The sequence below is a fragment of the Gastrolobium bilobum genome, unplaced genomic scaffold, assembly GCF_033153095.1.
Source record: "Gastrolobium bilobum isolate Gb01-03AN ecotype WA unplaced genomic scaffold, APGP_CSIRO_Gbil_v1 utg13108, whole genome shotgun sequence".
Lineage (NCBI taxonomy): Eukaryota > Viridiplantae > Streptophyta > Magnoliopsida > Fabales > Fabaceae > Gastrolobium > Gastrolobium bilobum.
The window spans coordinates 85,960-112,526 of NW_026896505.1; the positions used below are offsets into that span (position 1 = coordinate 85,960).

General features: G+C 35.6%; 3 protein-coding genes across 3 annotated transcripts in view; 2 read left to right on the forward strand and 1 right to left on the reverse strand.

Annotated features, from left to right (window-relative positions):
• Positions 1-482: 482 nt before the first annotated feature.
• On the forward strand, positions 483-2,745 carry LOC133300101 (probable protein phosphatase 2C 58). Its single transcript, XM_061499596.1, has 5 exons — positions 483-536; positions 1,085-1,333; positions 1,507-1,783; positions 2,124-2,278; positions 2,443-2,745. The coding sequence occupies exons 1-5, from the start codon at positions 501-503 to the stop codon at positions 2,581-2,583; spliced, it is 858 nt and encodes a 285-aa protein (XP_061355580.1). The 5' UTR covers positions 483-500; the 3' UTR covers positions 2,584-2,745.
• Positions 2,746-9,245: 6,500 nt separating this feature from the next.
• Positions 9,246-10,463, forward strand: LOC133300112 (zinc finger CCCH domain-containing protein 2-like). Its single transcript, XM_061499608.1, has 2 exons — positions 9,246-10,253; positions 10,314-10,463. The coding sequence occupies exons 1-2, from the start codon at positions 9,246-9,248 to the stop codon at positions 10,461-10,463; spliced, it is 1,158 nt and encodes a 385-aa protein (XP_061355592.1).
• A 3,333-nt stretch (positions 10,464-13,796) lies between these two features.
• The window catches only part of LOC133300107 (phospholipid-transporting ATPase 2-like), a 44,862-nt gene continuing 32,091 nt past the window's right edge, over positions 13,797-26,567 (reverse strand). The window contains exons 18-25 of the mRNA XM_061499602.1: positions 25,595-25,726; positions 19,412-19,565; positions 16,427-16,544; positions 15,937-16,110; positions 15,632-15,683; positions 15,305-15,432; positions 14,835-14,985; positions 13,797-14,310 (exon numbers count right to left, since the gene is read on the reverse strand). Of these exons, the coding sequence (XP_061355586.1) occupies positions 13,975-14,310; positions 14,835-14,985; positions 15,305-15,432; positions 15,632-15,683; positions 15,937-16,110; positions 16,427-16,544; positions 19,412-19,565; positions 25,595-25,726 (1,245 nt within the window). The 3' untranslated portion in view covers positions 13,797-13,974. The remainder of the gene's footprint in view (positions 14,311-14,834; positions 14,986-15,304; positions 15,433-15,631; positions 15,684-15,936; positions 16,111-16,426; positions 16,545-19,411; positions 19,566-25,594; positions 25,727-26,567) is intronic.

A 26,567-nucleotide genomic window follows, 5' to 3' on the forward strand; every position in this document is an offset into this window, starting at 1 on the left:
TCATCACAATGTATACACCCCTTTTAATTGCCTTAACATTTCCAAGCCAAATAATAAAAAAAAAAAGTGCTAAAAGTTTCAAAAAATTATCATCACATATATCAATCAAATTTTGAAGCTCTTATTCTAAGCCGTAGTTTTAATTGTTACTCCATGACTTAGTAAAACATAATGTTACAGATTTTCCTTTCATGTCATGAATTTCTTTTTCTTTTTCCAATGATGCAAATGGGAAAAAAGAACTAGTAGAAAAGTAAGAAGTATGAACACAAAATGATAAATGATATGAAAGATAAATTTGAGAGAGAGAGAGAGGACACAACTAAAGAAAAGAAAGGTCGTCGGCAAGAACGCGTTCTTGTCAAATAACGCGGTCTATAAAATAAAGTTGCAGCCATGTCACGTGCTCAAAGTCAAAGTTGCCTTATTTATATACCTCTCTCTCTCTCTCTCTCTCTACTCTTAAACTCTTCACATATCTTTCTAGCATTTTAACATCCATGACTGGCAGAGAAATCCTCCATAAGATCATGAAGGTAACTAGAAAAAAAAAAAATGCCTGATTTTTCTTATGCAACTTTGACATGCCATTTTAATTAAATATTTCACTTGTGAATTCATGAATGTATTTTGCAAATGCAAATTCTTACAATACTGTGGAGTTCTCTTGAAGTTATGGATTTGTTTTGTTTGTTCTTTCAACTAGTTTTCTGAACACTAATTGATATGTTGTGGCTTACATTTTTTTTTTTGTTTATATAGGAAGTATACATATATAATAATATTTTATGCATTACATCATATATGTAAGTGTGCTTAATAGCATCTAAAACTGATGATTGTAGAAACTGGTATGGTCAAGATACCCATTGTATAAAGATATTGATGTGTTGACTTTCCAATTGGGAAACAGACCATGAACTTTTGTTTTAGATCCCTATTCTTGTTCAAAACTATGATATGATAGTGTACAATATGTCAATTCAGTTTTTTTTTTTTTTTTTTAATTGAAATTAGAACTCCACTTTTTTTTTTATTTCAACTTAGTTAATGAGACTGAGATTTACTTAAATCATGTGTCTAGGCGAAAGCAGGGTTTGGAACATCAGCATCAGACACAGGGAAAGGAAAAAGCAAAATATCAAATCATATTACACATGGCTTTCACTTGGTGAAGGGAAAATCAAGCCATCCTATGGAAGATTATTTGGTTTCAGAATTTAAGCAAGAAAAGGACAAAGAATTAGGTTTGTTTGCTATATTTGATGGCCACTTAGGCCATGATGTTGCAAGCTATTTGCAGAACCACCTTTTTGAAAACATCTTGAAACAGGTAATGTAACTTTCATATAACTTCAGTTTGGTTACATTTTCACGAAAAATGGTTAATTGGAAGCTCGAATGATTGATAGTTTCCACTTTCCACAATATCTAATGCATACCCTTTATTCTAAACCTGCTTCAAGTGGTTCTTCTTTAACTCATTTTTGTGTATGCTGTAAGCAGCATGACTTCTGGATTGAAACAAAAAGTGCAGTAAAGAGAGCTTATCTTGAAACAGATGAGGAAATATTGGAACAAGCACTTGTCTTGGGACGAGGAGGATCAACAGCAGTGACTGCAATACTAATTGATGGTCAGAAGCTTGTAATAGCAAATGTTGGTGATTCTCGAGCTGTTATTTCTGAGAATGGAAAGGCTAAGCAACTATCTGTTGATCATGAACCAAGCAAGGAAAAAATATATATTGAGAGCCGTGGTGGTTTTGTATCAAATATTCCAGGTAGCCAGTGTTTTGAGATGTTCCCCTTGGTCTTCAGTGAAATTGAGTTTTGTAAAACACAGAAAGTTCAACATGTGCTTGGATTAATAATTTAATATGTTGGATTTTCTCATAAAAATCATTTGTCTTTTGTACTTTCTATAACTCTTATTTAGAAGGACATTATGCCCGAGTATGATTGACATTTGTTGTTCATTTTGACTTAAAAAATAGTATTGAAGAAATGTATTATAATCTATACATTCATTTTGGTTATAAATAGATTTCAATTAGAAATTATGAAAAGAACTAGGCAATAATATCAAAGTTACTACTAGTTCTGAATTTCTGTTTCTTGTAGGAGATGTCCCTCGTGTGGATGGACAACTGGCAGTAGCAAGGGCTTTTGGTGACAAGAGTCTGAAGATGCATCTTAGTTCAGAACCTGATGTGGTTGTACAGGAGGTAGACCAACATACAGAGTTTCTTATTCTGGCTAGTGATGGAATATGGAAGGTTAACTTTTTTTTACCATTTTCTTTCTCTTCCATTTCATTATACACTTTACTACTAACAATTTATCAAATCTCAGTGACAAAATGAAACAGATTTTTTGCATTTTCTACCTTTGTTGAGTAGCACCCTTAACTGACAATTTTTGTTCCACATTATGTTTACAGGTTATGTCAAACCAAGAAGCAGTGGATTCTATTAGACAAATAAAGGATGCTCAGGCTGCAGCAAAGCACTTGATAGAAGAGGCTGTTTCCAAGAAAAGTAAGGATGACATATCCTGCATAGTTGTCAAGTTCCAACAATGACATGCTTATGGATAAGAGGAGCAATCTTTTCCTAAGCACAAGCTGATATGTGTGTGTGTCTGTATAAGTTGAATTTGTTGTTCTTTTCTAAGCTAAATGCTTGTAGAAATTCGTAAGAACTGATTGCATGTATAAATGGCCAATCAAACTTTTACTTCTTTTATGAGATTTTTTAAACCGATTGTGTCTTAATGAATAGTTGGCCACCACTATACTGGTTCTGCTCCATCTATGTTGAATTTGTTTTCAAATTATTTTAAATTATCATAAACAATCAAATTATTTGTGTTCCAATATAGAAAAATTAATAACGAAAAGTTAAATAATATCAATGCATAGAGGAATCTTTATTTGTCTCAAAAATATTTTTGATTGATTAAAAAAATTAAAAAAAGAATTCAGGGTAAATGATTTTTCTTGTCCCTTATAGATAGATGTTCATGAACCGAGAAAACTAACCAAGCAACATCTATTACCGTTGAATTGGAGTTTTCAGAGAACACAAATTTGTTTGACATAATGATTAGGTCAATTGTTCTTCAAAAGGAGCAAAATTTAGAGTTTCATATTTTTCCCTTGTTCTTAATTCATCTTCTTTGTTATCATCCAAATCTGCATCAGGATCCATTTCTACTTTAGAAATTTGTTTATCCGTTTCTCTTGCATGATCAATTCCACAAATTTGTTCAAATATACCTTGAATCCTTTGCCTAAAAAGATACCCCTTGATTTTAGACTCAACAAAAAACTAAGGAACATATGGTGCATTAATAAATTGTTGAACAATTGTATACAAAAAAAAAAATTGTTGAACAATTTTACTTATTTATAACGGGAGAGGTTATAGTTAGTACCTCTTTTTCTTATTACATGTTACTATTAAATCATAACCGTGGATTTCTGTCAATCTAACGGTTATAATTTATTGGGTCATACTTATTAATTAATTATTAATTTTCAATAAATTATAACCGTTAGACTGACAGAAATCAATGGTTATGATTTAGTAGTCACAAGTAATAAGAAAAAGAGATAGTAATTATAACCTTCCTCATTTATAATTACATTAGAAATTACATTTTAGTGTAGAATTGAATAATTACATTTACCATACAAATAATCATATTCTATAATAAAAATAAGGGTTATGATATTATGTATACTCATATTCTATAATAAAAATAAGAGTTATGATATTATGTATACTTTTTTTTCATACTTACTCTATCGATTCTACTTTAAGAACGTTACCTTACAATTTTAAATGACTTTCTCCCTTTCCCTCTCCTCTTAAAAATTATGATATAATAATATTAGAGAGAAATAAATAAAATAAACATAAAAAGTAGATATAATAGCCTATCGCTAAAAATAATCATACAATTGATTTAAGGGATTCTATTTTTTCATGTTGTTGGAGATAGTTATCTCCTACTATAGACATATGATGTGGTGGGACCCACCATTTATTAAAAAAAAAAATGATGACATAATTTTTGATGTGAGACAACATAAAAGAGTTATCTCATGTAAAATGAGATAATGATTTCCTTGATTTAAACTGCTTAACCATTACTATTGCTAAGTTACTTTTTTACATAGTTTAAAATTATGTCCAAAAATGGAGATGCATTAATTCATTCAACCTTTACACAAGTCCACCAAAGAAAGAAACATGTGTCCCTCTTAACTTTGGGATTGGGGTGGAGTGGAATCAAGAAGACAAAAACTTCTCACCTTCTCTTCTCACATGGAATTGAGCAGCCACTCCATTAGATATTGAACAAGTGTCATTGTTGCCACTCCATTATGTTGATTGATTATTCTCTCTAGGGAAAGAAACTACACTAAAAAAGCTTTTGAATCAGTGATGGTCCTAAAAAGTTTGGTCTGGGTCATCATGATTGATGCCTAGGGAAATTTTGCTTTAATGGGCTTAGCACTATTTGTCAAATGAAATAAACGGGCTTGGACTTTTTTAAAGGATGATCTTGAATATGATATTACCATGATGCTACGGAAGACAAATGCTTCATCTTAACAGGTGAATCCATTCTTTTCTTTTTTTTTTTCTTTCTTTTTTAATGATCGTGAATTCACTCTGTTAACCAAGTCAACAATTACACACATAATTTTTTATTTTATTTTTCATTTTAGGAAAAAGCTCAGGAAATAATAAATCTTTACTTATATTTCCAATTTCCTTTTCATGTGAGTTCCAGATCCGCCCAGTGCTTATCGAGGAATAAGTGGCCAATTTCTAAATTATACAATTTATTATTGCTGGGATGCAGCGTTTATAATTAGGTCACTATTAACAGTGGTTAATTAAGACACAATACTTTCTACTTATTTTTATTATTTTAAGTATCATGGTTTGATATGAGTTTGACATATGCCAAATCTTATTAAGATTGGATATTGATTTCACCGACCAATAATCCCCTAACATCTTTTCTCCACAATGTCGTTATGTAACGCATAACTTCCATCCTAATATCAAATGTTGGATCAAAGTGCATACCACCATTATTTATCTAATAATATAATATAACATTATTCCATTTTACAATCCTTTTCCTATTTATTATAATTGTTAAGATTTAGTCAACAATCTAAACAGTATGAAATGAAGAGATAAGCGTTTGCTTCAACTTTTTTATTTAATTTTTTTTTAATACAAATCACCTGGTATTCAGTCATCAATGGATATAGATTAATTCAAATTTGAGTCGGGTAAAATTAGAGGTTGAAAAGTAGGCGGTTCGTCCCCCTCAGTCTCACCCAATCATCAACTCGCTAAAAAATGAATCAGCCCACTCCATCCCATTTTCGAAAGTGGATTGAAAAACTCGATCCGTCAGCCCGAACTTATTTTACACTGATTGATCTTGATGCACCTATGTCCGTCATCAACCCATCAAAAAACGAGCCTGCATCGCTTTTGAAATGGGTTGAAAAAACTCAGTCTTTTCACTCCGTTTAACTGATGGGGCGAGTTGGCTCACCGAGCTGAGCCCGTTTTACCAGCTCTAGGTAAAACACAATAACGAGAAAACTTTTTCTTAGTTCTTATTAAATCTTAATACAATTCCATAACAAAAACCGAATTCAAAATTACGAGCTCATCAACAATTGATTAACATTTGATGTTGGATTTGATTTTTCTTTGAAAAGAAAACAATCCACTTGGCGAGATTTTGTTGAAAAGAATAAGATTTAACTTAACAAGATTCTTGCTCCAATACCCCACCAAATATCCTATTTTAAGTTTTTTGAAAATTTTAGTCTGTTCTCATTTTCAATTATTACTGCAATTATGTTACAGAGCGGCTTAGCCAGCACAATTCATGTTTTGGTATCCCAAAAGTTTGTTTGAATTTTTTTTTTAAGCTAAAAATTATTTTTAAATTAAAACTTAAAAAAAAATAAAAAATTTGGTGATTACTATAGTTATATAAATTTTTTAGCTTAAAAGTTATTTAAAATTTGGTCATTTTCGAAAGCACACATTTCAAGAAAAGCTGATAAGAGCTTGAAAAGAAACTCCTGCTTAGAGCTTTTGACTTTTGATTTTGTTTTCATTATAAAAAAGTTTTTTTTTATTATAAGAAGTTTTGTAAAAATACGTTTGACCTAACTTATGCTTATAAGCATAAGAGAAGCTAAAAAAAGAGATGATCCAAACAGATACTAAATCTATCATTACATCTATTTTGGGTTTCACTTCTTACAGTTAAACCATCATTATTATTGTATAAAGAAAAGAATATAATTATTCTTAAAGGGAAAAGTTTAAAAACCCTCTTATGATTTCTTTTAGAATCTTTTACCCTCTCATGATTATTTTTTTTATCATTTATTTCGTATGATTTTTTTCTATCCAGTCGACCTTCTAACCTTGTTAAAAATTAAATTAATTTGTCCACTTTACCTTTATAAAATTTTATACTACTATATTGTTTTTTTCATCCAACTTTGATTGTTTTTAAAATTTATACTAATAAATTGTAAAAAAAAAAAAAAAAACTCATTCTTACAATATCGAGAGAAAAATAATAATTCAAACAACAAGTTAGCAACTAATTTCAATATTTTTTTTGGGACAAACCATAAGTATCATTCAGGGGAGGTAATTCTGTTCGGGATGAGATCATAATTAAAGCCTTTAAATTCCTCCCAAATATGTTACTTGAGAGATCAAACACATGCTCTCACCCCCACTTGTTTAGCTCATTGTTAACAAGAAGGAACACTTAGAACTATTATTTTTCTTCTTACAAATTTTATATATTTTTAATAAAACTAACATCACTTGAGTTTGATAAATATATTACTATCTTAAATTTAATAAATAAAATTAAAAATTATTTAAGTAATCAATTTATATGTAAATATATTTTTTATTCTGAGTTCAAAAATGAAAATGAAAAATAGAGTCAGAGATAGGTAACAAAGAAAAACAAATATTGAAAAAAATACTAATATATTAAGAAGTAGATTAGTCTATTGATGTTCAATACTCACATGTATTATGCTCAAAGCTACGAGCAAATACATACAAATGAAAAGCGAATTGACCATGAATAAAACATGAAAATCTAGAAAAATTCAAATAAATAAGGAGTCAATAAGTTAAAATAAAAAGAGTTAAATCGGCTCCTCATTTATATTAATTGAGTTAAATGAGGAGCCAATTGAGTTAAAATAAAATAACATGAATTAAATTGAACTCTTGTTAACAATAGTTGTGAATAAAATAAAATCCAATTTTATTAAAGATATATAAATTTGTAAGAAGAAAAATAATAGTTCTAAGTGTTCATTCTTTCTAACAATGTTGTGAATATAATCTTATTGGAATATCGAACTTAGTTGTTAACTTGCAATTTTCATTGTAATTTTTCTCTCAATGTTATTGGGAAGAAAAGTTTTTTAGATAATTTGGTATACATTTTAAAAAACAATCCGAGTTGGATGAAAAAAATAACGTTGTAGTATAAAATTATTATCTCTACAATAATTCTCTTTACAATGATAAAATAGACAGTTTAATTTAATTTTTAACAGAGTTAAAAGGTGGAGTTATTTACCAAAAAAAAAAAAGGTGGAGTTGATGGAAAAAATCATAGATGATAAATAATAATAAATAACCATAAAGGGATAAGCAATTATAAGAGTATTCATGGGGGGATTTTTAAAATTTTTCCATTTTCTTAATCCTTTCTTGCCTCGATTTTAGATTCTTAAGTCATAACCATATAACCATGCATAGGAAAAACAAATATTATATCGTAGAAAAAAATGTTAGATCATGTCATAGATATAATCAATTGTGAGGTCTATCATTTTTAAAATAAAAAAATAAAAAAATTGATGGGCCTACTTTTGTGTCTTGGTAGAAAAAATTTTTGTGTCGCGTGCAAGAAGAAAAACATTACCTTTTATAATATTAACATGGGATGTTATAGTTATTATTTTTTTCTGATCATTTTTTATTACCACTTTTATCATCATTGAATCAAAATTAAATCAATGATTATAAAATAATATCAAGTGAGAGTTATTAATTTGATTGATAACAAAAATAATAGTAAGAAGTGGTAAAAAAAAAAAAATAATAATAAATTTAACCGGTTCCTGTTAACATTGGTTTTGAAAAGCGAAAAAACAGGAAAAAATATTCCTCTCAGATTTCATTAAAGATTTTAACTTAGTCAATCAGTCAAAATTTTCTGTATAAACACATCATAAAAGTAAAGGAAAATACAAAATGAAAGAGTATAAAGTAAAGTTGAGGTGGTGTGTGGTTGGGAGCTTTTCAGCGGATATCTATCTTTCTCAAGTATGGCTTTTAGAAACACCATGTTTGTTTCAATGTTTTTCACCAAAAACCCATCTATCCAATTTGTCTGGATTTATGAGAAACATAGATATCCGCACTGTTTAGAAACCTAATTTGAAGGTGAGATTTTTCGGAAAACCGATTATCTGACTTTTAATGCACTGTTGATTTCATAAAGTTACCTAATTTTCTCAGTAAAGTTTTTCCCCACCAAACAATTTTTTTATATATTTTTTTACCTATCTCACTTTATCTATCTTTCCAATCATTTCTCTATCTATCTCATTTCTCTAGTATTTCAAAAAAATTTCCTGAAACAAATGCTCACTAAATGTAACCTATCTTGTTAAATTAAAGAATTTTTTCTAATAGAAAATGCTCAGCAACTTTGACACACAGTTAGTATGGTCTAGAAATTTCACGCTGCGTATGCGATGATGCCAACATAACCCAAAACATGAAGTAACATTCAAAATCCCCCATAGCATAATTCACTAAACAAATTTGTAGCAGAGTTACACATAAGCAACACCAATGACTGCAGCGAATTATCAAACTGCCACATACCCTATTTTGCATGTTCATCCCAAAAGCTATGCAGCCACGCTGCCCCTAAAGCCCATCCCTAGAAGGGATCCTTGTCACACTCTCACACACCCTTTTTTTTCTTTCTCTCTCCTCAACCATCTTATATAACTCACCCCTTTGTTTTGTTTCTCTCTACCCACTCTTCACTCTCCCCTTGTCATTAGTACCCACCCACTCTTTCATACACAAAATAGTGAGTGAGAATCTCCCAATTAAGGTTACCCCAAAAATGAGCAATGTCTGTGCAGAACAGCATCACAAGTTTCAACATACCCACCAACTCCTCTCCCTTAAGAAATCACTAAGAGACATTGACATCCCACCGAGGAAGCTCCTCACCCGCCGCGCCGCCGCCGTACACGACGTCGCCGGCGCCGGCGACATTTTTTCCGATGAGACCCTCATGCAGAAATACCTCCCCCACAACAATCCGGTGGACTCCGATGAAGATTCCGACGACCCTTATTCCTCCGACCACTTCCGCATGTATGAGTTCAAGGTCCGGCGATGCACCCGCAGCCGGAGCCATGACTGGACCGACTGCCCTTTTGCTCACCCCGGCGAGAAGGCTCGCCGCCGTGACCCCCGGCGGTACCACTACTCCGGCACGGTGTGCCCGGAGTATCGCCGCGGCGGGTGCAGCCGCGGTGATTCCTGTGAGTTCTCCCACGGTGTTTTTGAGTGCTGGTTGCACCCTGCTAGGTATAGAACAGAAGCTTGCAAAGATGGGAAAAATTGCAAGCGAAAAGTTTGTTTCTTTGCACACACCACTCGCCAACTCAGGGTTTTGCCAGTGAATAATTCACATGACATGTTCTCATGCAACAACAATAACAACAACAACAACAAGAGCAAGTTTTTGAACCCTTCTTCGGGTTCAAACCATTGTTGTTTGTTTTGTCATTGCTCTAATTCCACTACTAGTGCTAGTGTTAATGCTAGTTCTACTTATTCACCAACTTCTACTTTGTTTGGCATGTCACATTTTTCTTCTCCACCATTGTCACCTTCTTCTAATTCCCCTTCTTCAACTTGCCATTCACCTTCTGTTTCTAGGTTTGTAGGGTCTGAAACATGTGGTGGTGGTGGAATGAACCATCATGGTGTTGTGAGCTATAAGGATGTGCTCACAGAGTTTATGTGCTCCTTAGAGAAACTGAGTTTTGGTGAGGCTTCTAATTCGCCTGTGTCTAATTGGGTTGATGTATCTTTCAACTCTGAGGATCAGCATCAGTTTGTTCTTTCTTCTCCTTCTGCTAAAGCTGCTTCTTTTGGTTGTGAGGATCAACAGCAGAAGTTCATTGTTTTGCCAACAACAGTGGCTTCTGGAAACTTTTCTAATGGGAAATATTCAACAAGCTGCAAGTTCTTGAGGGAGGAGAAAAGGGTTGTTGTTGATGATGTCACTGCCCCGGATCTCGGGTGGGTTAATGACTTGCTGATGTAGAGATGATGACCAAAATGGTGGTGGTGGTGATGGTTGGTGTTAATTATATATGATGATATATGATGATGAATTGATGATGATGATTTACTAAGTGTAAATAGTGGGAGCAACTTATCTTTTTGGCTTTCTGTTGTTGTTATTGTTAATTATTGTTTTTGAGTTCATTACTTTCTGAATTTGTTTAAGTTTGTGCAAATTCTGTAATTTTTATGCCCATTAATTAGATTTGATCTTGTTTTATGCCTTGTGTACAAGGGAACACTGATATTCATGTTATGTTCTTGTTATTATTATTTATTATTTGTGGATTTCTCCTTAGCTTTATCTTATTGGTCATGTTATAAATTTTGTGTTGTGATGAAATCATGATTTAGATAAAATAAAAATAAAAATTGGTACATACGATTTAGATATATATATATATTTTTTAGTACAGAAAATGATTTAGATATTTTTAATTCTGTTAGCCCTTGGTAGTGTAGAAAGTCCTTACACATGGCAAGCATGCAATGTTTATCGTGGTCAAGTCTAAGATAATCTCGGAAATGGTTCAGTACTTGATTCAGGATTTTCAGGACACACACAAATAAATAAATAAATAAGACTGCAAGTAAAATATTGGCATCATAAAAGATTAATAAATTGAGTATTGAAAGTAGTGTTTATTTGCTTGAAAAAGAATAATAAATCGGATAGTAGAAAAAATTATACTTAGAACCTAACTTTTTACCATCAATATCTTAACTCTCGGTTATTATTTTTGCAAATCAAATTCATTAATCAACGGTTAAAATATTAGTTTTAAAAGATTATAAATAAAAATAGGTTATAACTATAATCTTCTTCGTAAAAAAATCCTCCTCTTCGGCATAGAAGGAAGAAAGGTTATTTAGCACGTCTTGGCGCGGCGTTCAACAATAACACCTAGTTTGGATCAAAATTAAATTAAATTTGTTCTTCTTTGTTGTACATTTAAGTAATAATTTTTAGGGGTTAAGTAGAAGAAAATTAATTGACTGCAATTTGAAGAGCTAAAGGTTGAGTCCCTATCAGTAGAATCTTTAAAGGAATAAAGGGCGAATGAAGCCATTTCATTTCATCACAACTCGTTTATTCCTTCTTATGCAGTTTTGGGTCAGATAGGATTTGGATGAATTTATTTTGTTATATAGATAATACACTGAACAAATAGTTTAGATAAGCAATGCATATTTGTCATTTTCGTGAACATTTAATAATATTGGAACCATACAGAAATATATGCATAATGAAAACAATAGAGTAACTTTAATGGACTATACGTATATTCGTGTTGCAAAAAACTTTGAAATTGTCCCCATAGATGTGCTTAATTTCTTTCATGGTTGTGTGCTTTCAGTTGAAGATTTCAATTCGTCTGATATGTCATTGGAGGAATCATATGTACGGGGCATTATTTGTGATAAAAAACCACTTCAACCCAAAATCTTAAGGTGTTGGGTGAGGGTCTTTTTAATGATTTATATTATATTCTTTAACACACTCCCTCACGCAAGAGAACTTTGGGCTATTTTCTAAAACACTCACTCACGCAAGAGGGCTTTGGGCTTGAAGCGTAAATATGGCACAAGCCCATTATTAGTCCGTCTTGTGCTGCACAAACCATTTTTGTTATCTGCCTTGTGCTTTTCTTAATTCCACCTGAAAGTGAGAGCAGTAAGAATATCACTGAAGCTCTGATACCATGATAAAGAACCACTTCAACCCACCTTAAAGTGTTGGGTGAGAGCTTTTTAATGATTTATATTATATTTTCTAACAATTTTCTTTGAAATGGCCACATGGGAAGGGGACCTTGCGTATGATACATTTTTAGCTTGAATAATCTAAATTGGGTTTTAATCATTGTTGAAATCCAGCATTATTTTTAATGAATAAGTTTAATTTACATGTAAAATGTAAAAGAGAAAACCTGATATTGAAGAAGATTTTAAGTGGGTATGATGTGAAATTCAAGATTACAAAATACTCATTTTACATCAAAGATGGGTAGGGCTTTAAATACAGGAGCGTGCTGTAATCCATTACTCCTTAAAGAACGACATTAAATCATAGAGCAAAGTGGGATAACGTACCATTCGTTGATAGCGTAATATTTGTTTCCTAGGAGGCAAACTTATCTGACAGACAGCTAAGGTGGTGAAGGAATGACCCATAAGGATGTGTATGGAATAACTCATTTGGTGGGGTTTGCTGGTTTGGTGAGGAACTGGGTTAGGTAGTGATTGCCATAAACTCGCACCTAATGGTGTGGGAAGGGGAAGCAACCCATGCTAAAATGATCCATTTTGGGGTTTGGGGTCCCCTCTCTGCCCTTACCTTTGTGTCACAATTTGATATTCGTTTATAGAAAAAAATTAAATGGAGCTTTTGTGGGACAAACAGCCCATACTCTTATTATGTTTGTGACTTTCTTCACCTGTGAATTGGGGGGAAGGGGGTGACTACCGACACCTATGAATGGTACTTTTTTTTGGTCATAGGTCAATTGATGCATCACATCTATTTTTGGCTGCATAATGCTATTCAAAGATTCTCAATGCTCGTACACTTTGATATATTTCAATCAATGCTAAACTTTCCATTCAATCTCGTAGTTCAGTTCTGACGAGGATGGTTCAAGTATATTTTATCTTATAGTCGATTAATAAGTTGTCTCCTTCCTTCCATAGCATTCAAATGGTCACTAAATTTGTATGCATCTGCAGATTGCTACGTTCAAATCTTTGCACGAATTACTATGCTCCCGAACCTAGCAGAGAATGATAAAACTGATACATTAATTTTACACGTCATTATACTTGATTCAAAAGCTGCATTACTTTTCTACAAACGCAGGAGTGCAGGACAACCTAAATTGAAATTGATACAAGTTAAGACAAGGCATTTTGTCTGCCAACCCCCGAGTTAACTTGCTTACCCGTGAGCCATCCAACCCAACAATCATATATTTAAAAATAAATCCACTAGGATTAGCCTAGTGGTGTGGGTGTTAAGTGTATATAGTGTAATGGTGTGTGTTCAATTTTCATGTAATGCAAAATAAAAAATATTTAAAGATAATAATAATGATAATAATAATTTATTTATTTATTTTTCACTTGGCTACACTATTGTTCAAGTATTATAACTAAATCATTGAAGAACAGAAAGTGTACTAGAAAAAAAAAATCATTTATCAAGAGGCTTAAAGGCGTACGGATAACATGATAAACTAAAAAAACATTACAACAAAAACCTTAAGTGATATCAAATCTCTTAGTCGTGATAATACTTTATTATAGGTTAGGCTCATATCAATGACGTTGGAGATACATTGGAAAAAAAAAAAAACCCACATAAAAGATTAAATAAAAAATAAATTTCTGAAATCAGTTATACAAGGAAAACTAAAAATCCAATTCGTTAATTTAGATCAAAAGGGATATACACCTAAACTACGGCACCTAAAGCTCTTACAATTGCTGTAGATTCACTTGTCCTTATTTCTTGTGTAGCTAGATAGGGATGATCTTAACTGTGACTGAAAAAAATCAAATGGTGTTCCTGTTCCAAAAGATCTTCTGGTGGAATTTAGAGAATCTGATAACATATTTTCATGAACAGTATTTCTGTCTTGGGGTTCAGTTATTGATGAGGGTGAAATATCTTTCTCTATAGATCTGGGCTGAGACTCAATGGTAGCGAGAGACAAAATTGGCCCACCCAAACGTTCAGCCTGCTGAAGCGTATTGATTTTGCTTGGTCTATATGTATATCGAAAGTACTTGATGGCTAGAATTGGACCCATCCCAGCTGCAACTGTGAGCTGTATGATATTACAGTTTCTATCAGAACATAACCAATGCAGTGGATAAAATGTTGAGCAAAAGGAAAATATGAAGATCAAAATGACAAATGCAATGATCAATATTAATTTATACCATCCTAGGCAAAGAAACAGAAATTGAATTTTATCAGGAAAAAAGATATCAATGTATATGGGATTAAGGGGGGAATTATGAGACAAAATTTCAGTAGAATGTGAAATCTCATGCTCAAACTAAGAGAGGAAAGGAGATTAGGGAAATGACAGGTGTACGGTGTAGCATAAGATAAGATAAGATATTCATAAAAAGGATGGCCTGGTGCAGTAGGTTCCCCCCATGTGGGCTTTGAGAGAAGGTTCAGATGTATGTAGCCTTACTAGGAAACCGTGACCACCAAGTCACAAAGCAACAACTACACAGTTTTTCCACGGCCCACCGCAATAAGAGGAGCTATTCATCTAAAGGGGGAAAAAAAAGTAAAGGACTTTCCATCTGAGGGCAAAAGATAAGCTAGGGTACTTACAAAAATTGTTATCCAATATGATGGTTGTTGACACAACCGAAACATAATTGTATACATCCCTGACGAAGGAAGAGTACTGAAGATCCAGTTAATGGCATAAAAGGCAGCCAAATTGCCCCATATTGCAAGATGCTGCAATATTGTGAAGGAACTGCAAGCATCAAACTTAAGTCAGGGAAACAATTCACAGAAACTTCTCCTCAAAGTGGAACCAATTAAACTAAAAATGATTCTTCACCAATTGCCTCACCAACCAACCAAATATATTTACAAACCAAGCAAACAGTTTTTCAAAAAAATAAAATATCCCTCCGACCTTTTTCCTCTTTTTCATAGATGATAGGAACTATAGATATCAGCTAGTTCTATAATCTGATATTAACAGCAAAAGCACCCAAAAGCTGAAGAACCAAAACCATGTCAAATTGTAATAGGTAATAGCATGTGCAACTACAGAAATTTAAGCTTACTTGGTCTCCATTGTTACTACAAAAGCCTGCAACCATATACAACTAGAAAGTGCAACCATTGAAACCTCCTCCATTTCACTGTTCTCATAGGCATAGGCATGTATGCTTATTACAAACACAACTATTGCCTGCAAATTACAACAATAATAATCAGAAAATATACGGGCATTAAAATTTCCCAAAACTAAATAATTGAATTTAGTAAAAAGTTCATGATGATAAGCTTCCTATGAACTTATCATCTCAGTAACTTCTATTATCAATTATAACTGATGATCGGTTATTATCAATGCCTTCACCAAAATTATTCTCACTAATAACACTCACATGGAAGAGAGATCGCCCAAACCATCCAGCAAATGTACTAGGATTTAGAAGCCTGTTCCAATATTTATAGTCAAATTAATGATTACCAATGAAGTAGTTACTGTGTGCAAGTTAAACAATATTTTCCACTTTGGTTTGTTGAAAAGGTTCAGTTGTAATAAATATGATTGTTCTGTTATAAAAATTGGGTATCAAACCAAAATGCAAGAATTTTTGCTCACTTGCACTGAACTAGAAATTACCCAAAAATGAGAAGAATCTACAGCATTTAAAACAGCAAGTCAAATAGCAAAATAATGTCAAACCTCCCCGCTTGGCAATAAAATAAAATTTGAGGATGCTGCATCACAGTTTCCTCACTAAGATCTTTGTCAAGCACACTGATTAGAACAGGAACACTAGTGTAGAAAACATTATAGGCCATCAAGCTAACAGAATTGAAGAGGCTGGTTCCAGAGACACCTGAAATAAATGAAAAACTGAAAATGAAATCATCAGTATCTGAAATTTTTTAAAACAGAAAGAAGAAATTGAAAAGCACTTCTTGCAGTGCAACATTCATAGTCAATAAAAAGAACCACAAAAGGAAAAAGAAAAAGGACATTGTCTTAATTTTTCCTTCTGTTATTATTTTTTTTTCCTGGGCTCCTTTTGGGATGGCTTTTATGCAGTCCATTGTACACAGGTACTCCCCACCCCTTCTTGCAGGGGGATCCATTTTCAAAATAGTTTGCTGCTTATATGAAAGAAAATAAAATATAATTAAAAAGGAAGGCATTGTTGACAGAAACTCACAAGATTTGGATGAAACATATCAGTAGGGACTTATAGAATGAATACTGAGAAAGAAATGCTGTACGGTTGTAAGAATACCGGCCATGGACAAGAATTAATCTTTTCAGGAACCTAAACTCTGCAAATTAAGAAGAAAAAAATCATATGAAGGATGAAAAGTCACAGTCATATGCAAATAATAAATGAATGAGTACCATTTATTTGCCTCTAGGGGTGTAAATGGGTCAAGTTAGGCTAGACTTTGGCTTTCATGGCCTAGGCCTATGTAAAAGTATGTTGAGTCTATCTGACCTATTAGCCTATTAAAGGCTTGGTTTATAGGCCAGGCCTGACATACTGTTAAAAATAAAAAGCCTAGCATGGCCTATAGGCCTGCTAGGCCTACCAATTATGATATATTTATAAGAACAATATGAAACCAATAAATTAGGGTGAGAACATGGCCTAAAATTCTCTTCTGTCTAACTAGAATTTCCAACGAAAAGTTGGTGCTCTTAGGGTGAGAACTAAGAAGCGGCCCACAAGAGAAGAAAATAGGGTTAAGAGGTGGGACTTAGGATAAATGAATAATAGTTAAGATAAATATATTATTTTATTAAAAAATTTAATAGGCCAGCCTACAAGCGTGTAGGCCAGGCTTTTCATAGTTGGCATATGGCCTATTAGTTAAATAGTCTTTTCTACAAGTCTAAGCCTATTCTAATTTTCAAAAAAGTCAGGCCAAGCTGACCCATTTACACCATATCTACCTTCTATAATTTACAATCACCAAAAAAAGATAGTTTACATCTAAGAAGGACGGACACATGAAAAATTATTTTTGCTTTATATTTATGTTATGGAATTTGAATATTTGATTAGTTATATGACTTATTATGAATTGTTATATGTATTAAATATAAACTATATTATATATATTAAAAATATTATTTAATATCAAAACGTGTCCTAACGTGTCGAAATTTAATATTTTTTTAGCATTAACGTGTTGACATATTGTGTCGTATCCCGTGTCAGTGTCGGTGCAACATAGGTTTACATTCCCAGTCAGCAACTGCAAAGTAGTTACTAATTGAATACTAATTGTTCTAATAGCAGTAAGTTAACTACTCTAACATTCCCCCTCAAACTCGGTGGATGTATTAATGAAAATTGATCATAGACTCCGAGTTTGTCTCATAGTTCACAAAATCTGCTGCTTGAAAGTTCTTTGGTCATAATATCTTAACACTGATCTTGTGCTGGGATATAACCACCTTGAGACTTTTGTTTATAACCTTTTCTCTAATAAAGAAGAGGTTCAATTCCATGTGCTTTGTTCGAGAATGAAGTACTGGAATACATGACAAAGAAACCATAGTAAGATTACCACAGTATATGCTAGGGACTGTGACCGGAACTTTCAACTCTAGAAGAAGAGTCTGAACCCATAAGATTTCAGCTATTGTATTTGTTAGACTCCTGTTCTCAGTTACAGTACTAGACCTAGCAACTAGTGGCTGCTTCTTTGACCACCAAGGTATTAGATTACGTCCTATATAAATGCATGAGTTAGCCTGTCATCTGGATTATAGGCCCGATCTGCATCACAGTAGGCCATGAAGGAGCAGTGTCTTATGAGAATCTGCTGATTGCAGCAAGAGACCGTGGTGTAGATTCTGTGGAGTAACTTTCAGATACCTTAGTATATTTGTTAATAGATGATAGATCCGTCAGGGTTTCCTTTTACCTGAAATACTCATTTACAGCCCATGACCTGCCAATGAGGAGGCAGAGGAATCGGTGTCCATGTAGAATTATTAAGTAATGCCACCTCATATTCAGCTTTCATAACTGATAACAACTGAGGATCAGCTACCAAAGCTGAACCGAGGTTGGTTTCAAATGGATCAAAAGGAGTGTTTGGGACAAGTCTAGGCTTATGGATGCCTGATTTTGATTATGTTTGCATTGAATGAGTATTAAGTGGCACAAGCTGAGGCCTTGAGGAGTTGATGGCAGGAATAGGAGGAGGTGAGGATAGAAGAGATGATGGAGTTGAGGAGGAGTAACCTGAAACAGAACCTGACATGGGAGGAGACTCTGTGGAAGGAAGGTATGGACATTGAGTCTGAATTGGAAAGTTGGACCGTAGGAGATAGCAGTGAAAGTTGAGCAGGAATAGAAGTGGAAGTGGAAGTGGAAGGAAGGCTATTAGATTTGGGAGAAGAGAAAATGACTGAACAGGGAAAGCAAAATTAATTGAAAATCACATCCTTAAAGATGAACATGCAACCATCAAAAGAAAGACACATATAACCTTTGTGAGAAGAGGAGTACCCAAGTAAAAAAATTCTTGGGACCTATAGCCCAGTTTGTGCTGATTGTAGGGTCTTAGGAATGGGTAGTAAGCACAGCCAAATATTCAAAGAGACTTGTAATGGGACATAGAAAATTCTTCTTGTCCAATCGCACAGAAATCGTGTGCAAGAAAATCACAGGTGCAGAGGCTGAAATCAAAGGAGCTGAAGGTGGAGGTACACCTGAATTGAGTGAATTTTCTGAGGTTGGAAATGGATTTCTAGGGGAAGTCATGGATTTGGGTCGAGATTAAGCTCTTGATATCATATAAGGATTCAAGATCATAGAGAAAAGGAAAGAAAGTGAAAGTAAGGGAAAGTTTGAGAAAAATAGGAGAGGCTTATTCTGAAATCTGATACTCCAAATCTATTATTCTCAATAATAGTTTACGGAGACCAGTAAAAATATATATAGCTCTAACTGTTTATAACTGTCTGACAGTTGTCAGCAACTGCACAGTTATTACTAACTGAATGTTAACTATTCTAACGGAAGAATATTAACTACTCTAACACATCCTTACTATTGCATGTCAACCCTCATCCTCAAAAGCGAAAAAAGAAGAAAACAGTGCTTAGTAAACTGCACTAAAGAACTTGTATACACATAATGATTGCACCCGCAAAATGGTATAAAAAGCCTTACTTCCGATACTGTAATCAGCTGCCCTCGCTGCCTGCAATCCTTCTTTGCCACTAATGCCAACACCGATGTCTGCTTGCTGTATCATCCTTACATCATTCCCACCATCACCAATTGCCAGTGTTCTATAATCACATGATTTTAAGATCTGAACAAGCTGCAACAAATAGTTGTACAGCAAACCAAGATCATTTTCTGTAAATCAGAAGCAATACAAAATGGCAGTATTATGTGTTTGTGATACAATCAGGCCCAAGATGTACACAAGGGACAAAGCAAGACGTGTATGGATCAAAGATAAGCAAGGCCCAAATGCTTCAGAAGAGCAGCTCTCAGATGATAATGCCACGTCAGCAGTAGGAAGTCACAAGAATACCCCTTAACTGATTAGTGCATGCTGTGCCATGAGTTGGTTATATAGAGCGTGGGAAGGAATGGAGAGGCAGGCTGGATATGGAAGAAGCAATTGCTTAGGAGAGTGTGGGACCTCTATAATTGTCTCACTGTTATCTTTTCATTTCCATTGTAATTTGCTGGGTTTAGTTTTGATGTAACTTTCCTTTAAGATGAATCAAACTCTGTTTATGAGCGTTATTTTGCATCTGAATAATACAAAAGAGTGGTTGTGTCTCTATTTTCTCTGCTGATTGTGATAATTCTTGGGTTGTTCTCTGTAAAACGTAACAAATTGGTATCAGAGCTCCGATCTTGGAGCTCTGTGGTATGGTAATCACGCGACAAATGGAACATCGAATGGATTTAATTGAGGAAGGATTGCGCAGAGGGTGTGCGAGGCAGGAAGAAGTTCTGTTGAGGTTAGACGCAAGTGACGCTAGACATGACGAGCTGCTGCGTAGACTGGGAGCAAACGAATTGGGCATAACCGATATACTCCGTCGGTTAGATGAGCTGGCTGCGAGGAGACACGGACAATCTCACGACGGAGAAAATGATGAGGAGGAGGGTTCAGGTCATTACGAAAGAAGGAACGGGAGGAGATTTAATATGAATGGACCTCCTCACCGACACCTAGAGGTTCCCACATTCGCAGGGGAGGATGCCTTTGGGTGGTTGAGTAAAGTGGAACGTTATTTTGTGGTTAATGGGGTCACCGAGGCTGAGAAAGTAAATTCGGTGTTGGTTGTGTTGGAAGGGGAGGCTCTTCACTGGTTCCATTGGTGGGAGGCAAGCCATCCAAACGTGACGTGGGGAGTTTTCCGGCGAGAACTACTCAGTCGGTTTCAATCGGAGGCCCTGGACAACCCATACAGGGCCTTGTACACCGTTAAACAAGACGGGAGCGTGATTGATTTTCGTGCCCAATTTGAGAAGATGGTTGGGGCTTTTCATTTCGAAGATGAAGATCTGCTCAAAGGAGCATGGCTCAACGGAGTTCGTACCAGTATCAGGGAAGAATTGCTTATGTTGCCGGAGCTCAGTCTTACAGAGATGATGAAGCTATCTATCAAGGTGGAGAGACGTAACACGACTTGGAAGGAAGAGGGACTAGGGCCTTTGGGGCGAAATTGGTCTACTGGACTCAACCGGTTTTCAGTGGGCCAAACAAGAAATGCTGGCCCAACTGAGAATAAGTCTTGGACAGCCCAAAACGCAACCTCAGGAGCGAGCAACAGGGTTAATTCAAACCAATCGTTTACCGGATCCAGCCAAGCGAGTGTGGGTCAAGGGAATGCAGCTCGTGGGAGCCCTAGCGAAGGAGAGAACACGAAGACGATGACCCCAGGTACTGAGATCCGTACCGTAGAAAACGATTCCGGTCAGGTGAGGAGGCTGTCAACCGCGGAATGGCGTGATCGTCAAAACAAGGGGTTGTGCTTCAAGTGTGGGGATCGTTGGCACTCCAACCACAAGTGCCAGGTCCGTCAGTTGCATTTGCTGTTGGTGGACGATGAAATTAGGGAAGATGGTGAGAAAGAAGGAGAAGAAGCTGAGGAGGTTCCGGTTGTGGACACTGGTGAGTTGGAGAAACCGCTTCTACTCTCTCGACAAAGCCTATTAGGGCTCTCTTCAAGCCAAACACTTAAGGTGTGGGGTGAGATCAGGGATCAGCAGGTGGTGGTCATGGTGGATTGTGGGGCATCCAACAATTTTATAAAAAAAGAGGTGGTGGAAAAATTGGGACTGGACATAACTGATACTCCATCTTATCAGGTAGAAATCAGAAATGGATGTAAGGTGGGGTGCAAAGGGGTGTGCTACGGGGTCGACATCAATATTCAGGGGACACAAATCAAACAAGATTTGTATCTCTTTGAATTGGGTAGCGCTGATGTAGTGTTGGGGTTAGAATGACTCACTCAATTGGGGGAAATTAAAGCAAACTTCAAAGAGATGACTCTTAAATATGGAGAGAGGGGGAAGGAGACAACCATTAAGGGAGATCCGTCACTGTCTAGGTCGGAGGCTTCTTACAGATCCATCACTAAGGCCTTAAAGAATCAGGCACAGGGATTTTTTGTCAGCTCCACTGAAGAAGAGGCTCGGGAGGAAGAAGCACAGTGGGCTGAGATTGGGCCGTTGTTTTCTGACTTCGCGGAGGTTTTCCAGGAACCCAAAGAGCTGCCACCAGCCCGAGCAATTGATCATGCAATACACCTCAAACCAGCGAGCATGGTGCCCAATATCCGTCCATTCAGGTATCTCCATTACCAGAAAACTGAAATTGAGTTGTTGGTAGCTGAGCTGTTAAAAAATGGCATGATACGTCATAGCACAAGTCCGTACTCGAGTCCTGTTATTCTGGTTAAGAAGAAGGATGGGAGTCGGCGAGTATGTGTGGATTATAGGGCCTTAAACAAGATTACCATACCAGACAAGTTTCCTATGCCAATGGTGGATGAGCTTCTGGATGAGTTGGGCGGGTCACAGGTTTATTCGAAGCTGGATTTAAAGGCTGGGTACCACCAGATCAGAATGAGGGTAGCAGATATCCCGAAAATAGCCTTTCGAACGCATGAAGGCCACTATGAGTATGTGGTCATGCCGTTTGGCTTGACCAATGCTCCCTCTACATTCCAAGCTCTGATGAATGAAATCCTTCGCCCATTCTTGAGGAAGTTTGCCCTTGTGTTTTTTGATGATATTTTAATATACAACAGGAATAAGGGGGAACACCTGGGTCATTTGAGAACCATCTTTGGGGTATTGAGGCAGCATCAGTTAGTAGCAAATAAAAAAAAATGCAGCTTTGGCAGGAGTTCTATCGAGTACTTAGGACACTGTGTGTCTGCTGCAGGGGTCAAAGTTGACCCGGAAAAAATAAAAGCCATGGTGGCTTGGCCGAAACCCAGGTGTGTCAAAGGGTTGAGAGGTTTCCTGGGGCTAACCGGATATTATAGGCAGTTCGTGAAGGATTATGGGAAAGTAGCAAAACCACTTACGGAGTTATTGCGAAAAGATGGTTTTCAATGGAATAAGGAGGCAAAGGACAGTTTCCAACAATTGAAAGTGATGATGAGCTCAGTACCGGTGTTAGCTTTACCAGATTTCAGCAAGCAATTCACAGTTGTCACTGACGCGTTAGGGAAGGGGATTGGAGCAGTCCTCACTCAGGATAATAAACCGATTGCATTTATGAGTCAAGGATTCTCTACTCAAGCTCAGTCCAAATCTGTTTATGAGAAAGAACTTATGGCCATAGTATTTGCAGTCAAGAAATGGAGACATTACCTCATGGGTAATCATTTCATCATCAAGACAGACCAAAGGAGCTTACGATTCCTTACTGAGCAGCACATCCTGAGTGAAAATCAACAGAAATGGATATCAAAACTGATGGGGTTTGACTTTGAAATTCAATACCAACCAGGGAAGGATAACCAAGTAGCTGATGCCTTGTCTAGACAAATGATTTTTGTAGCTTTATCTACAGTGCAGTGGTCTGAATTGGATGAGTTAGAAAAAGAGATACAGCACGATGCAAGGCTGCAGGGGATCTTCCAGGACTTGCTGATCGTACCTGATGCGCATAAGGGATTCTCCAGGAAGGGAGGGAAGCTCTTTTATAATGGACGGTTGGTTTTCCCAAAGTCCTCTCAGTTTATCTCTTCCTTATTGCAAGAGTACCATGATTCTGGGGTTGGTGGACACTCAGGGTACTTTCGCACCTACAAACGGTTGGCTGAAGTAGTCTATTGGGAAGGGATGAGGAAGGATATAAAGGAGTATGTCGCAGGTTGTGCTATCTGTCAACAGTGTAAGTCCCTCAATCTGACTCCGGCTGGGCTGTTACAGCCACTACCCGTTCCAACTCAAGTTTGGGAAGATATCTCCTTAGACTTCATTGGGGGCTCCCAAAATCAAGGGGAGTGGATACCTTGTTGGTAGTAGTTGACCGGTTCACCAAATATTCTCACTTCATTCCCCTCAAACATCCCTATACGGCTAAGGAAGTGGCTGAATTATTTGTCAAGGAGATCGTACGATTACATGGTTTTCCTGCTACAATCACTTCAGACCGTGACAGGGTATTTTTAAGTCACTTTTGGACTGAACTTTTCAAGTGTGCAGCTACCAAGCTCCATTATAGCACAGCGTATCATCCGCAAACCAATGGCCAGACGGAGGTCGTTAACCGCTGTTTAGAGGCCTATCTACGCTGTTTTTGCTGCACTAAACCCAAGGAATGGCCCAAATGGGTTCCTTGGGCTGAATTTTGGTACAATACAACATTCAAGGATACAACGGGCATGACCCCATTTAGAGCTTTGTATGGCAGAGATCCACCTACTTTGTTCAAGTGTGGGACGTTTATTCCTTCGGTTGATGCTGTCTCCCAATCATTAGCAGAGCGGGATGTCATCTTGCAAGATCTGCAGCATCACATCCTCAAGGCACAGGATCGCATGAAGCACTTTGCTGACCAACACCGCAGAGAAGTCCAATATGCTGTGGGGGATTGGGTTTACCTCAAAATCCAACCCTATCGTCTTAAAACGATTGCCAGACGCATCAATGAGAAGCTTAGCCCACGTTTCTATGGTCCCTACCAAGTGCTGGAGCGGGTTGGGGAGGCAGCATACCGTTTACATCTCCCATCTGGGTGTCAGGTACATCCTGTTTTTCATGTTAGTTTACTTAAGAAGGCAGTCAAGGCAGCTGCTGTTATCCAACCTCTCCCCTCGGTCCTTAATGATAATTGGGAATTAAAAATGGAACCTGAAGCTATTTTGGGTGTGAGGCGTTCTGTCCAAAACACAGTTCAAGTGTTGATTAAATGGTGTCATTTACCAACATTTGAAAATTCGTGGGAGGAATTTACAGTTATCAACAGTCAGTTTCCTCAATTCAACCTTGAGGACAAGGTTGTACAAATGGGGGGAGTATTGATACAATCAGGCCCAAGATGTACACAAGGGACAAAGCAAGACGTGTATGGATCAAAGATAAGCAAGGCCCAAATGCTTCAGAAGAGCAGCTCTCAGATGATAATGCCACGTCAGCAGTAGGAAGTCACAAGAATACCCCTTAACTGATTAGTGCATGTTGTGCCATGAGTTGGTTATATAGAGCGTGGGAAGGAATGGAGAGGCAGGCTGGATATGGAAGAAGCAATTGCTTAGGAGAGTGTGGGACCTCTATAATTGTCTCACTGTTATCTTTTCATTTCCATTGTAATTTGCTGGGTTTAGTTTTGATGTAACTTTCCTTTAAGATGAATCAAACTCTGTTTATGAGCGTTATTTTGCATCTGAATGATACAAAAGAGTGGTTGTGTCTCTATTTTCTCTGCTGATTGTGATAATTCTTGGGTTGTTTTCTGTAAAACGTAACAGTTTGAGAAGGGGGAGACTTGAGATAGAAACCACACACACACTATTTGCTCATATAATAAGGGACTCCATTGGTAACGCTGATTTTGGATAACGAATGCCGTCTTGTACCTTTTGAGATGGATGTGTAAATGGTGCAAAACATAGAAATGAAGAGGAAACTTCATTTATGCTAAAAAACAAACAGCTGAACGGAGTCAATTTTAGGTAATATAAGATATCTATCTTAGCTTTCCTTATTTTTCTGCTAAGGTAAAAGTTAATTAAAATGGAACCAAGACAGCACAAGCCTGTACGCTAGGAGTTTACAACAGGGAGGAAGAATGAATAAAAAAGGATTACATAAATTATTTAAACAACCCCAATTATATGCATATAAAGTTGTAAAATATACCTGCGCTTTTTGCGATGGCGTCACACGACAACATATAGCAGTCCTAGATAATATTGCCAGCTCAGTAAAAGCTTTACGGTAGTGCTTAAGTGCAATCTCAAGAGCCCAGCCATCAACAACAAAAGCCACATCCTGTTTGAGAAAGCATAAGAACAACAAAAATATGAACTTCGAACCCTTTTAAATTATCTTGATCCAATGAATGAATAGACGCAACCAGTTCAATTGAACATGTAAACATACTAGCTAACACAAAACAAGTTATCCTTCTCATCACTCCTTTCCATCAAAATTAACATAAACAACACTTTTATCTCAAAATAGTTGGCATTGGTGGTCGGTGAACCCAAATCAAGGGAAAAGAAGGGAAAAATAAATAAATAAATGAAAATTTTAAAAATTAAACTAGAATTAAAAAAAATATAATAAGCAACATCAATAACACTTTTATACCAAAATAGTTCGGGTTAGTGGCAGACGAACCCAAATGAAAAGTATATAAAGATTGAGAGAAAAAAATTAAAATTAAATATATATATATATATATATATATATAAGTAACACTAGAAATTAAAAAATAGCAATAAATCATTTCAAAAAATATAAAATAAAGTGAAAATAAAGATGAATAATAGAGAAAAATATAAAAGAGAAAAAAGTACAAAAAACAAGAAAGTAAAATTAAAAATAAATAAATAAATATGAGAAGAAAAATAGAGAGGACAAAAGAGAAAGGAAAGAAATAAAAAAAAGGAGAGGCAAAGAAATAAATAAAGGGATATATAGAGGAAAATAACTAAAAAGAAACCATCTGGAATGGAATAAACATAAAGTGAAAATAAAGATAGATAAGAGAAAAATAAATAAAAGGAAAATCATAGATAGTAAAAACAAAGAAAAAAGAAAGAAAAATAAAAGGAAAAAAATAGTGAAAACAAAAATAGATAAATAAAAGGGAAAAATAAATTAGAGA